Source organism: Rhipicephalus sanguineus, chromosome 6 (genome assembly GCF_013339695.2).
Source record: "Rhipicephalus sanguineus isolate Rsan-2018 chromosome 6, BIME_Rsan_1.4, whole genome shotgun sequence".
Classification (NCBI taxonomy): Eukaryota; Metazoa; Arthropoda; class Arachnida; order Ixodida; family Ixodidae; genus Rhipicephalus; species Rhipicephalus sanguineus.
Genome location: NC_051181.1, coordinates 59,620,253 through 59,632,107, shown reverse-complemented (window position 1 = coordinate 59,632,107; position 11,855 = coordinate 59,620,253). Strand labels below are relative to the sequence as shown.

Sequence of the window (11,855 nt, the reverse complement as noted above, 5' to 3'; positions counted from 1 at the left end):
CTGGGCTATGGATTATTGTGAACTGCATGTCTTGTACAGCATATACTGTGGCGTGTTTTGAAATAGTTTTATACAGCGAAATAGTTTTATACAGCCCCTCCCCCCGAAATTCGTCCAGCCTTTTATGTTCCCGGGCAATTTTTTTTCTTTTTGCCATGAAAAGACTTTCTTTCGAATAATTAGGCCTTGCCCCCCCCCCCCCCCCCGAAAAAAAATTCTGGCTACGTGCCTGGGTGCTACGATTATTTAATTGAAGCAAATACCTATACTACCTGCGTGGCAGAAAGATGGACAAGCGGACTAGGTGTTTGGGAATGTGTTTTACATTTTTTTCATTTCGTTGACTTTCGTTTCTTCGTAATAGGTTCTTTTTTTTCTGCGTTTGGAAAAAATTGCCTGTGGGACCAAAAACGTTTTGAGAGGAAAAGCGGTCCGGGGGTTAATTCTGCGTTAGATTTAATATCAGGATGCATTTTAGCTTATTACTACTATTTTCATTTTTCCTGTCACGCATAGTTTGGCTGGTAGTAAGCGTGAAAAAAACAAACAAAAGAAACAGAAACGTTTGTTTTCCTTCCTTGCCAAAACATATTTAGCAATGGCCTTTCAGCGCCAGGCAGCCACGGTATATTAGCTTGTCGTTGATCACATACAAGCTTCGTATGTATCCGGAGCGTCCCATACGCTTGGAAAAGATCCTTGAACAACCTTACCGCGCAAGTATAACAAGATTCAGCCACTTTTGGCAGGCTTATAGATGACAGAGTACTTATATTTACAGAGTACAATAACTTATTTACAAAACAAAAGTCAAGGAAATAAACATTTGGCCTCCTATCTATTGAAAAGTACGAACGCGTCTGGTTTTCACATCGTCATAATTAATATACTGTCGCCCGCTTCCTGCGCACAGGTCGTATCCTGCTGGACATGCCGTGCAAGGTGTGCCTCGACCACTCCTCCGGGAAGCACTACGGGATATTCGCATGCGACGGGTGAGTACGCCTTGTTTATGCTAATGACATTGGGCACATGAATGGGATGAGCAATGTTCCTTGGTCTCGAAGTGTCCTTGTAAAAAACCTAGCAAAATATTGATTGAGTATAGAGAGACGTTAACCACAGTGACCGTTCCGTTAATGCGGCTCCCTTTAATATACGTGCGCAGTTCCATCGATAATATCCCCCCCCCCCTCCGTCGCCCCTATATGTGGACGAGGTCGTCGAGGCGGGGGGGGTGGGGTGGAGTGGATAGAGCGCCCCGTGGCGCCCCGAAACTGATGCCTCTGTTCGTATTTCGGATAGCAGCTGTGGATTGATGATGCCTATGACGACGACTACGACGTAGATTGCGCAGGTTGAGTAACGAAATAAATAATGCAACGAAAAAGAAACCTTGTATTGTGTGGAACAAGTTCGACTTTTACCGAGCCCGATTTCGAAAGTCAGAGCAGAGCGCGTCCCTTCCCGGAAAGTGGCGGCATCGAGTCGCCTCTTTTCGCTCCCAGCTGGGGATAATGGGCGACGGGACCGCCGCCCCACCCCTCGCTTTAAATTCACGAGAAGGAAAAGAGGGAGGCATAAAGGGAGCGGAGCGGGGTGTCGAGCGAGTCGGGGGGTGCGGGGGGGAGGTAGATGGCGAAAGAAGCAGTGTGGACTGCAGCTTGGTAGGAAAGCGCGAAAAACGCGGCGCTTTCACGGACGCGGGCCGGTGTCAACCCCGACATAATCACTATCCTCCTCGCTTCCTTCTCACCTCTTACCCACTTATTCCCTAAATGCGACCGTGAATATGACTCGCCTCTTTGTTGCAGACGGCTGCGAAATCAGGCTCTCGTCGCTTCCTTGGTGTCTAACATTTGGCTAGTGTAAGAGTCCACGCGAAGTGCTGAGGAGAGAGAGAGAAAAAAAAACAAAAGAAAAAAGAAAAGCAGGGGTGGGGGGGGGGAGGGGCATGCTGATGCGATCTCCCGTAGGGCGAGCCAGCTTGAAGTTCTCCCCCGTTTCCTTTCGGTTTCACGCTCGCACGGAGCGCGTCGAAAGTGTGGGCGCGAATTGTTCTGGCGGCTAAATTCACGTGTGAGAATCGTCTCGAAACGACCTTCATTATATACCCAACACCACGACCCATCACGTTGTATCGGACAAAGGCTAGTTTAGCTATATATCAACTGCAAAAAGCTATACGAAGCTTATATGTGTATTGCTGAGTGCTTGCGGTATACGGATTGTGATTCTCGCTGCAGATATAATAGAAAAGTTTGTAATAGCAGTGACTTGCCCAGCACGCAATCTTAATGCGTGCGCTGATCGCAGTGTATCGCTAATGGACGTTTATTTTTGCCCAGTTCCATTCGCCAAGCTGTATACGTGCATGTATAGTATATATGGGTGTTTTGGAAACATTGATATCGGCGGCTAGCGCGCCTTTCGCAAAGCTAAAGGAAGAGGAGCGCTGCATGAGAGAATAAAACAGATTATGAGACAAAAAAAAAAAAAGAAGAAATCATACTCGTTATCAGCAGACTGTCATGTGTCGGCTACAGGATGAAGGCCTCTTCCAATGATTTCCAACCCACCCTATCCTGCGCGAACTCATTCCATTTTATGCCTGAAATTTTATTTATTTCGTCATCCTATCTAATTCTCTGTCTTCCTCGGCTTCGTTTCCCATCTCTTGGTATCCATTCCGCCTCTCTAAGTGACCGTCGGTTATCTGTTCGCATTACGTGACCGGACAAGGTCCACTTTTTTATCCTAATGTCAGCTATATATGTCAGACTGCAATATCTGTCGGCTATACCTGTTCTCTAGTCCATGCTCTCTTTCGTTCTTAATGTTAAGCCTATAGCATTTCACGCTACATCGCATGCTGCATGGTCCTGAACTTCTTCACAAGTTATTATTATTAAGGTGCAAGCCTTATATGCCTCACCAAACGGGAAAGGCGGCCGCCGGCGTAGTCGTCATCACGAATGGTACCACAATTATATTCATCTTCAGCATCACATTCGATGATGATGAACACTATGATAACCGCACCGGATGGCCTGCGCCTTCGAGTCATTTTATATAGGCAAGCGCATAAGGGACCCTGTGGGCTCACTTTTTTACTTTTGTCCTACATGCTTCAAAAGTTCACGCAAACAGCACGTCTCTGCACTTTCAATTTACATGCACGTCTTATTTTGCCGAACGACTCTTAAATTTCAAACCCTTATGCCATGGTATATTCAGAGTTGAAAAACATCAACCGGAAGTACATAGCACGATGTTTCGCTGTGTGAGTGTGCGGCCAAACGCTTAGCGCCTGCCTCCTCTCGCAACCTTTTTTTTTTTCTTTTATTCAATCACGCGGGATCTCTATGGCGCTGGTGAAAAGAGCTGTGCGTGATCTATAAAAAGCTGTCTTTCTAACTTGGTACACGCGAGCGCGCTGAAACCTGAACGGACGAGGGAGGCGGGGGAACAAAGTGACGCAAAGAGTAGCAGAACTTCGCCACAGGAGGTGCCATTATAGGAGCCGACCTGGACACTACATACAACGCATATACGGCGGCTCAAAGACATGCGGGGCACGCGTATAAGCCATCCGGTCGAATACTCCCCTGCTGGATCACACAGCGGCGTATTATAGAACACGCCACCCTCGTGCTTTTATCTGAGTTGAGCTTTATAATATATATATATATATATATATATATATATATATATATTTGTGAGTTTCTGTCGCGTCTGCGAGACGAGTTTCGCACGAACGAGTCGTTTGAGTGGGCGCTAAGCCGATGGGTGGCGTTTTGTGCGGCCATTTCACGTCAGAATCGAAAGCTGAGCGCACGTGCACGGGCGGGATAATTATGTGCAGCGCGGTAGAGGTTGCGGAAGGGGAGCCCGTGGATGTCGGCGAACGAAAGCAAAGGGTATTTAGCCAACCTCATTCTGTCACCAAAACGGTCCGCGTTGCTCTCGAGTGACAAGTAGATGCGTCGTCGTTTGAGCCGCCAATGTCACAAGGTCGGCGACCGCCTTACGACAAGCTTTTCGCAATAAGCATTTTACCCAATAAGCCTCTCGAGGTCTCGTGTAAACTCGAGAGAATTGAGCAAACGGGCCGAACAGCACGCAGTATAACATCGTAAGCCAGAAAAAGGCGTCAAAGAAACCGCACCTGTGCCCGATCTTTAGTCTTGGCTCAAACCCGTGCCTTGGCCACACTTTAGCGCCCAATGAGAAGCCATTATATGCAAAAAAAGCGTAAATTTACCGCCTTTGGTTTTGTAGGCACTGCAGGTACCCGTGTGTTGCAGTTATGCGGTCGCGCACTTTCGTTCTAAGTTTAAAGCCCAGTCTTTGACACCGAAGACAAGTGCGTACGGCGAACAGTATTTTTTCCGTAGAGTCCGGGTATAAATAGTGACAAACAGATTCTTGTAACGTACAATACGTGGCACCCCGCCTCAAACCGAAAATCAATGTTGTTGTGACATGCCGTTCCAAAGTTTACAGTGCCGTTCCCGGGCGACGTACTGCGCTGTGTTGCCACCTAATTCGCGCACGCGTTTACTGCACCGATATTACAGCCGGCGCATGTGGCCCCCTGGCGAGCGGTCGCAGGAACGCCGCTGCAATGGGCGCGTGCATGCAATTGGCATAATTGCGTATAGCCTGACATAATAAAGCGACGGTCGCATTGCCAGGACAGGCTGGTCGCTTTAGTAAGGGGAGCATGAGTGGGGAACGAACGGTAAAGGAGGGCAAAGTGATTCGGTGCTTTGTGGATGGGGGAGTCGCGGGAAGCGGGGAGTGATTTCGGGAGCTCGGTGGCGGCAACTGCGGGTGACATATGGCGCGGCGCCATTGTCTGCCGCGCTGCAGTGGTGGCGGATAGGTCGCCTGGCCCGACTGGTGGGGGGTCTTCGTGCTACTTTTGAACTTGGGACGCGATGGAAAGGAGGAAGATGGCGGGGGGTCTGGTGTGCATGACCCAGTGGCTGCGCGCTAAGTACATGCGCCTGCTTTCGGATGGAAGGTATGCCTACACACGGAAACATGTAAAGCTTATTATTCCGAAAACTCGGGAACGATGCCGAGCGATTGTGCTTGGTAGCAAGAAATAATAACTCATTTAGCCGCCATAAAAGACTGCGTGTGACACAATTCTTTTTTGTCTTAATGAATATGAAGGTCCTGATTTCTAAGACCTCGCGAGATCCGAGAGGAAACACGAAAGATGCTAGTACAATAATCCGCTACTGCTACAACAACAACAACTACAAGAACAAGAAATAATAACAATAATAATTATTATTATATCTCGGCTTTTGCGTCCCGAAACCGCGATATGATTATCACACACGCCGTAGTGGAGTGCTCCGGAAATTTCCGCCATCTGCCGTCCTTTAGCATGCTCTGACATCGCACAGTACATGGGCCACCAACCGATCGCCTCAATCTAAATGCGACCGCCGCAGTCGGGATCGAACCCGCGACCTTCGGCTCAGAGACGCGAAAAAAGTAAGGTTAATTTTTGAAATGCATTGTTTAAGCTCCTATGTATGCGGGCATGACATTTATGATGTTTAGAACAACGTGGTAGCGTTAGAATAACAGTATAATGCATAATGAATCCAGCTTTCGTGTTGTTTGTGGGATCAAGGAACCGATCCACTCATGACTGGCCAGTCGCTGTCTGTCGAACGTATCCTCTTATTAATGTTTTTTTTTTTTTCTTCCTTGCAGGTGCGCCGGCTTCTTCAAGGTGAGAAACGTTCGATTACGCGTCATAGGCGCATGCTGCTAACAGCATTAGAGAACTCGCGAAGTGTGCCCGGTGTCCCAATGGGCTATGCGAAAACGATATAACCTGGTCCTGCGTGCAGCGCTCCATACGCCGCAACCGGCAGTACGTGTGCAAAGCCCGAGGCGCGGCCGCCAACGGTTGCCCCGTGGACAAGACGCACCGCAACCAGTGTCGCGCCTGTCGCCTACGCAAGTGCCTGGAGGCCGGCATGAACAGGGAAGGTCAGTGGACAAAGGCTCCTCTACAAATTTAGCGCTCGGCAAAGTTTTTGAGGACGTTTGTAGAAAATCAGTGCTCTATGGAAAACGGGAAAATATAGGGAAAAATTGCCGTCAGAATTAGCTGCACGAAGCCACGCAAAAAACACAAAGGGATCTTACTTAATTGTAATGTGTCGGAGCTAAAAGTTTACAAGAGTGTTCGCTTTGTAGACATCTTTGCAGTAAATAGTCGGGCTCAAGTGTTTTTTTTTTTTTTTTTTGCACATTCAAGCATGCAGGCATACGCTGGATGTTTCACCGTAGACCACTCCAATACTGCGCGTATAGTATAGCTTCGGAATAATGTCAGACATAAAACATTGCCCAATAATCGCTAGGAAGCTCTCGTAAATCAGGTAAATATCGTGAAATGGGTGTGCGCCATTAAAGTGTCGAAGTCGCTGGCAGTTTTTCGTTGCATACCTAGAAAAACTGACCCCGATTCCAGCAACACATGTGACTCATCCTATCGCAGAATGCCGTGAACATTACTGTCTGAGCATACCCTTGAGCCCGTGCAGCGGGTTGGGGATCCTCCAGGCGTCTTAAGCTCCGCACCACAGTGGCACTGTAAGACCACTACGAAGCCCGGCTGTACCCATTTGCAACCGCTGGGTGGGCGGCCGGCATCGGGGATCGAACCCCGCACCTCCCGTATTGGAAGCTGACGCCCAAGCGTTTCGCCACCAATTCGGTACTGTCTGAGCATACAAAGCTTTTGTTGGGAAACGTAGAACTCGGCGACAAGTCGATTCCTGAGCACAATTCCGAAATACTCTTATAACTGCATGGCGGCTCCGACAGACCAATACAGAATTCTGAATGCAATGGCTGCGTGTGCAGGAACCGAATTATTTATTTGTTTAACAGCTTCCAAGCGAACGGCGATTTGTAATGCTGCTGCAGTGTTCATAAGTTCTAACATCCACCACTCTTGGCCGTGGACAAACGGTCCGTTTTATGGCATCGACAACCCTAATTGCTCAAAGCCGTTGCTGAAACAATTGAGATACATATTGAGATACAAACGCATGTAGTGACCAATATTTGCACAAGACAATCACTGAATACAACACCCCGCTATTCCTTTGGCGCAGCTGTTCAGCACGAGCGTGGCCCTCGTAACTCGACGATACGCCGGCAGGTGGCGCTCTACTTCAAGGAAGGAATAACGAGCGCGGGCCTGGGACCCCCGGTTCCCTCCGCCGCGCTGACGCGTGGCGCAGCCGCCGGGGTTCTGAGTGCAGCCGGAGCAGCGGCGGCGGCGGCGGCAAGCGTCGGTAGCCCTTTTGCAGCTTTGCACCCGGCACTGCTTGGTTCCGCTGGCGTAACACCCGATGCAGCGAACAGCGTTGCGGCTACCGCCGCCTTTTACACGACGCCGTTGCTGAGGCCGCTGCCGGGAGCTGGACTCTGTCATCCGACGCCGAAGGTACGTGCCATTTTTAACGATGTGACCACGTATACCAGCAGAAAGCTGGTATACTTGGTCATATATACATAGTCAGAAAGCTGGTGGACTGATGCCCATGTTCGTATGCCGTATATATATATTTCGTTGGTTCGCGTGTTTTGACAGAAGCGGAGGAATGTAATAAGGAAAAATAAGCATTAGAAATTGGCTAATATAGTGGTTTTCGCGAATTGCTAAATTCGCGACAAACAACACACAAGATTGCTCAAGGGGGCAACTTCCTCATGCGCAGTATCCTTACGAATTCCCAAGCGCCTTTCCTGAGACCATCTGTGAGGCCGCGGCGCGGCTGCTCTTCATGAACGTCAGGTGGATGAAGCACGTGACCGCCCTGAGCGCCATACCGATGAGGGATCAGGTAGGTGAGCCTTTGTCTTGCGTTTTGTCGGTTTGGTTTATGCGAGCTGGACCGGCTGTGTGGAGCACCGATTAGATAACCGCGCAACTGAAGTTTAGGGGCTCACTCGTCTTATACCGTTGCGTTGGGATAACATATATGCTGTATCGGTGTAATGAAAGTGCCCTTCCGGCTTATCCACCAATATAAAAAGAACAATTACGAGCTGCCTTCCGAAGAAACATTTTGCCTGCGTGACGCAAAGAGTGACGATGCCCTTTTCGCCATCGCCTGGAGTAATCTTTGCGTTTGACTCAGAATGCGACGTTCAAAGAAGGCCTGCCAGCTTTTTAGGCATGGTCCAGGATGACGACATCAACAGGTGTTTAAAGGAGTACTGACACGAAATTTAAATATTTGCGGCTTGTTGCTCCAAGTAAAAACGCGGGTGTCGAGAACCCTACAAACAGTGTCGTAGTGCTTGGGAATACGGTTTCGGTATCTGAGGGGGCGGCTTCGCAGTCTGACGTCACGGGAAGACTCCAACTCGCGAAATACTAACACCAGCTCTGTTAGCTTGCTGTCAGTCGCGCGTGGTTCACGTAGACAGCGATGAGTGAATTGTCGTCCGGCGACTCCGACAGCGGTTTCTGCGATTTTGGCTGCATGTATAGACTTCACAAACCAAGTCAACTGTGTTGACTCGCCGTGATGTCAATTGCGGTGGGGCTGGCTTGCACATTATGGGTGACGGAAACATTGAAATCAAAGTAAAATATTTTATACCTGTTGTCTAGCTCCGGGGTTTGGACAGGGTTGATAGTGCTTATCGTGAAAACGAAAAATATCCCGTTTGGGGTGCTTCAAAATCGTGTCAGTACTCCTTTAACCCTAATTGTTCATGGCGGCGCATTACTTCAATTGTTTACGGTTTCGTACCATTGACTAGATTTGTATGGTATGTGAATCGTAACGCAGTTTATGACGCTTCAAATATATATGCACATTACTGCAGTTGCTAGTGTTAACGCAAACGCGACGTTCGGACCGCGTGCATGGCTGCAGCTATTCTTGCCCCACTGGTGCGCGCTGGGGAAGCCGTGCCGGTGCGTTGTGGTATACGATGACATTCTGTGTCGCGTTGCGGCATCGTTTGCAAAAAAGAAAAGAAAAACGCACATACATGGTTGCACTAGGGAATCGATCGATGGGAGCAACCCTTGCATGAAATGTGCTTCGTGAAGTTGAAGCTTATAGGAATACTCGCGGTGATACCAATAATGGTTGCACGTTTTCGTTTACCACTTTTACAGCTGATCCGTGACTGACATAGCTGGTCAAGATTTACTGAAAGTACAAGTTACGTGAATGATATTATTGCTATAAGAAAAGGTGCACTATAGCTTATAGTGCGATAAAGGGCTATCTTTGACGCACGAATCTGTGACTTTTTTTTTTTTTTACCATAAGATGGCTGTAGAAATCGGTGAGAATTATCTGTTCGTTGTAATGGGGAAGCTCGAAACTTCGGCGAATGAATGCGTCAGCCGCAAGTTCTCCTTAGTTCATGATTCCTTTTCATTTACCTTTATGCTCACTTCTGAAAATTTCCTTTTGCTCAGGTGTTCCTATTGGAAGAAGGGTGGCGGGAAATGTTCGTGCTGTCGGCGGCGCAGTTCAACCTTCCCCTCGAAGTGGCGCCGCTACTCGCCGCAGCCGGTAAGGACAATTGAAAACAGGACTGGCAATTAATCGAACGATAATCTCTATAATAGATCTGTACAGATCTATTATAGAGATCTATTATAGAGATCTGTACAGATCTATTATAGAGATAACGGCGCGGCGGAATAAGACGATAATGATCGTGTTCGTGTGTCTTCAGTCTTATCGTCTCATTCCGTCGCGCCGTTTTCTCAATAATAATTGACAGTGAAGTGGAAGGTAATTAAGCGATACCGTCGTGAGGATCATCATTTTTTTTTAATTTCTCTTGAGGAATACCGCTGTTTTATTTTGTTTTGTATTGCTTACACTGCTCACGATTCGACGTAGTCCTGGACTGGCACCCATAGTCTACTTTCTCTATTTACATTTATTCCTCCGTATTGACCCATCTTTGGTGGTACAGCGACCGCCATGAAAGGCGTAGGTACCGGGTTCGAACCCCTGAACAGGACGAATTTTTCGCCGACTAAAGCTCTTCTTTCTGAGAAATCCGTGTACGGATTTGCTTGTAGCCTTGCGAAGCGTGTGGAGGGAACGTTTTCAAATTTAATAACTTTTCACCCTCTTTTGGTGCAGGCCTCTCCTCTGAGCCGTCGACGTCAGAGCGCGTGGAAGCCCTGATATCGGATATACGGAACTTTCAGGACGTCGTCGCCAAGTTGAAGGATATGGGATTGGACCCGTCCGAGTACACGTGCATGAAAGCCATCGCGCTCTTCAAGACGAGTAAGTACCGCGAAGTATATTTCTTCCTTTAATTATTTGGCTATTACTTCAAAGCACCTCTTGCTTGGTTGTGCAGGTCAGAAATGATTGAGCGATCTGCTCTAGCGAATCTATGAGTAGCCAAGGAGACTGTGCACAGTTTCCTTAGGCAGAGTCACTGACTGCATGGATACATCACACTGTGTGTGCTAATTCATGGTGTCAAAGGCGGAATGGATCCCACTTCTGACACCGTGTATCAGCAAATTAGAAGTTACTGTGTACCTCTATTAGAGTGTTCTCCTGGATTCTATTAGTAAGTTGTGCACATACGAAAGCGCACACGTACTGATACGATACAGCAGTGGTTGCGCTAAGTGGGGTATCACGTGCCAAAATCATTGTATATAATTATGATGCACGACGTATTGGGGTAGGTCGGGCTAAAGTATCGCCTGAGCATATTTATCGATTCATAGTACACGGGTGTTTCTGCATTTGGTCCCCATATAAATGCAGCCACCATGCCTGGGAATCGAACCCACGTCCATGAGTTTTGCGGCTCAGCACTTTAGCCCCTATATGAGCTATGTACCAAGTTCTGTGAGGGACTGTGAGTTATTCAAAACCTGATGAGTCGTGTCTGCTTTCTTGCTCTGTGCATCCGCAGACTTCCCGGGTCAGCCTCCTGAGTCGCTACCTCTGAGGGACCCCGAAGCCGTGGGAGCCATGCAAGACCAGGCGCAGACGACCCTCATGCGCTGTGTCCAAGCGGTGCACCCGACGCAGCCGCACCGCTTCGGCAAGATCCTGCTCGCACTGGCTTGGCTCTCCACCGTGCCTTCGGCGACGATAGAAGAACTGTTCTTCCGAAAGACTATCGGCACCATACCCATCGCGAGGCTGCTCGGAGACATGTACAAGACGGGAGGCTTATGAGCCATTGATGGTACGTCCGCGTCGGCACTTGTTAAAGGAACACTGCAAACGTTTTCAACGGTCATTAAAATACTCATTGAGTTTCTAGCATGGATCCTTCGGATCAATAACTGATTTAAGCACTCTGGATAAACTGTGTATTTAGGGTTTTAAATATAGGCATTGCCATGGCTGCAGTGCCGCCTTACAGAGTTGCTATTTTGGGATATTATTCATGCGACCGATCTGATTGACTTGTTGGCGCTTGCACTGGAAGAGGAAATTCCGATGGCACATAAATCAAGCGTAGAAATAAGGAGCATTCATAATCTACAGAATGCACGGCGCGACTACGGAGGATTGCGCAAGGCGGAGCTTTGCCCCAAGTGATTGGCTAAAAAGTCGAGGATATATATATATATATATATATATATATATATATATATATATATATATATATATATATATATATATATATATATATATATATATATATATATATATTCTGGCGTATTTTGTGAACTACTCCGTCTTGTGCTGAACGCGGCTGCTGCTTTGTGTTATCAGTCACTTCCGCTCACGCGCTTCTTGTTTTACGTTCATTTCGCGCTTTTGCTTACTGCGCAATGGTTT

The 11,855-nt window shown here is 47.9% G+C and overlaps 1 protein-coding gene across 1 annotated transcript; it reads left to right on the top strand.

The window, feature by feature from the left end:
- Positions 1-897: 897 nt before the first annotated feature.
- On the top strand, positions 898-11,252 carry LOC119397292 (nuclear receptor subfamily 2 group E member 1-like; the record flags this gene model as incomplete). Its single annotated transcript, XM_037664721.2, has 8 exons — positions 898-995; positions 5,740-5,758; positions 5,880-6,021; positions 7,158-7,492; positions 7,767-7,892; positions 9,494-9,590; positions 10,176-10,325; positions 10,975-11,252. Coding segments are annotated over 8 exons (1,236 nt in total), but the record flags the coding sequence as incomplete, so codon positions are not given.
- Positions 11,253-11,855: the final 603 nt, after the last annotated feature.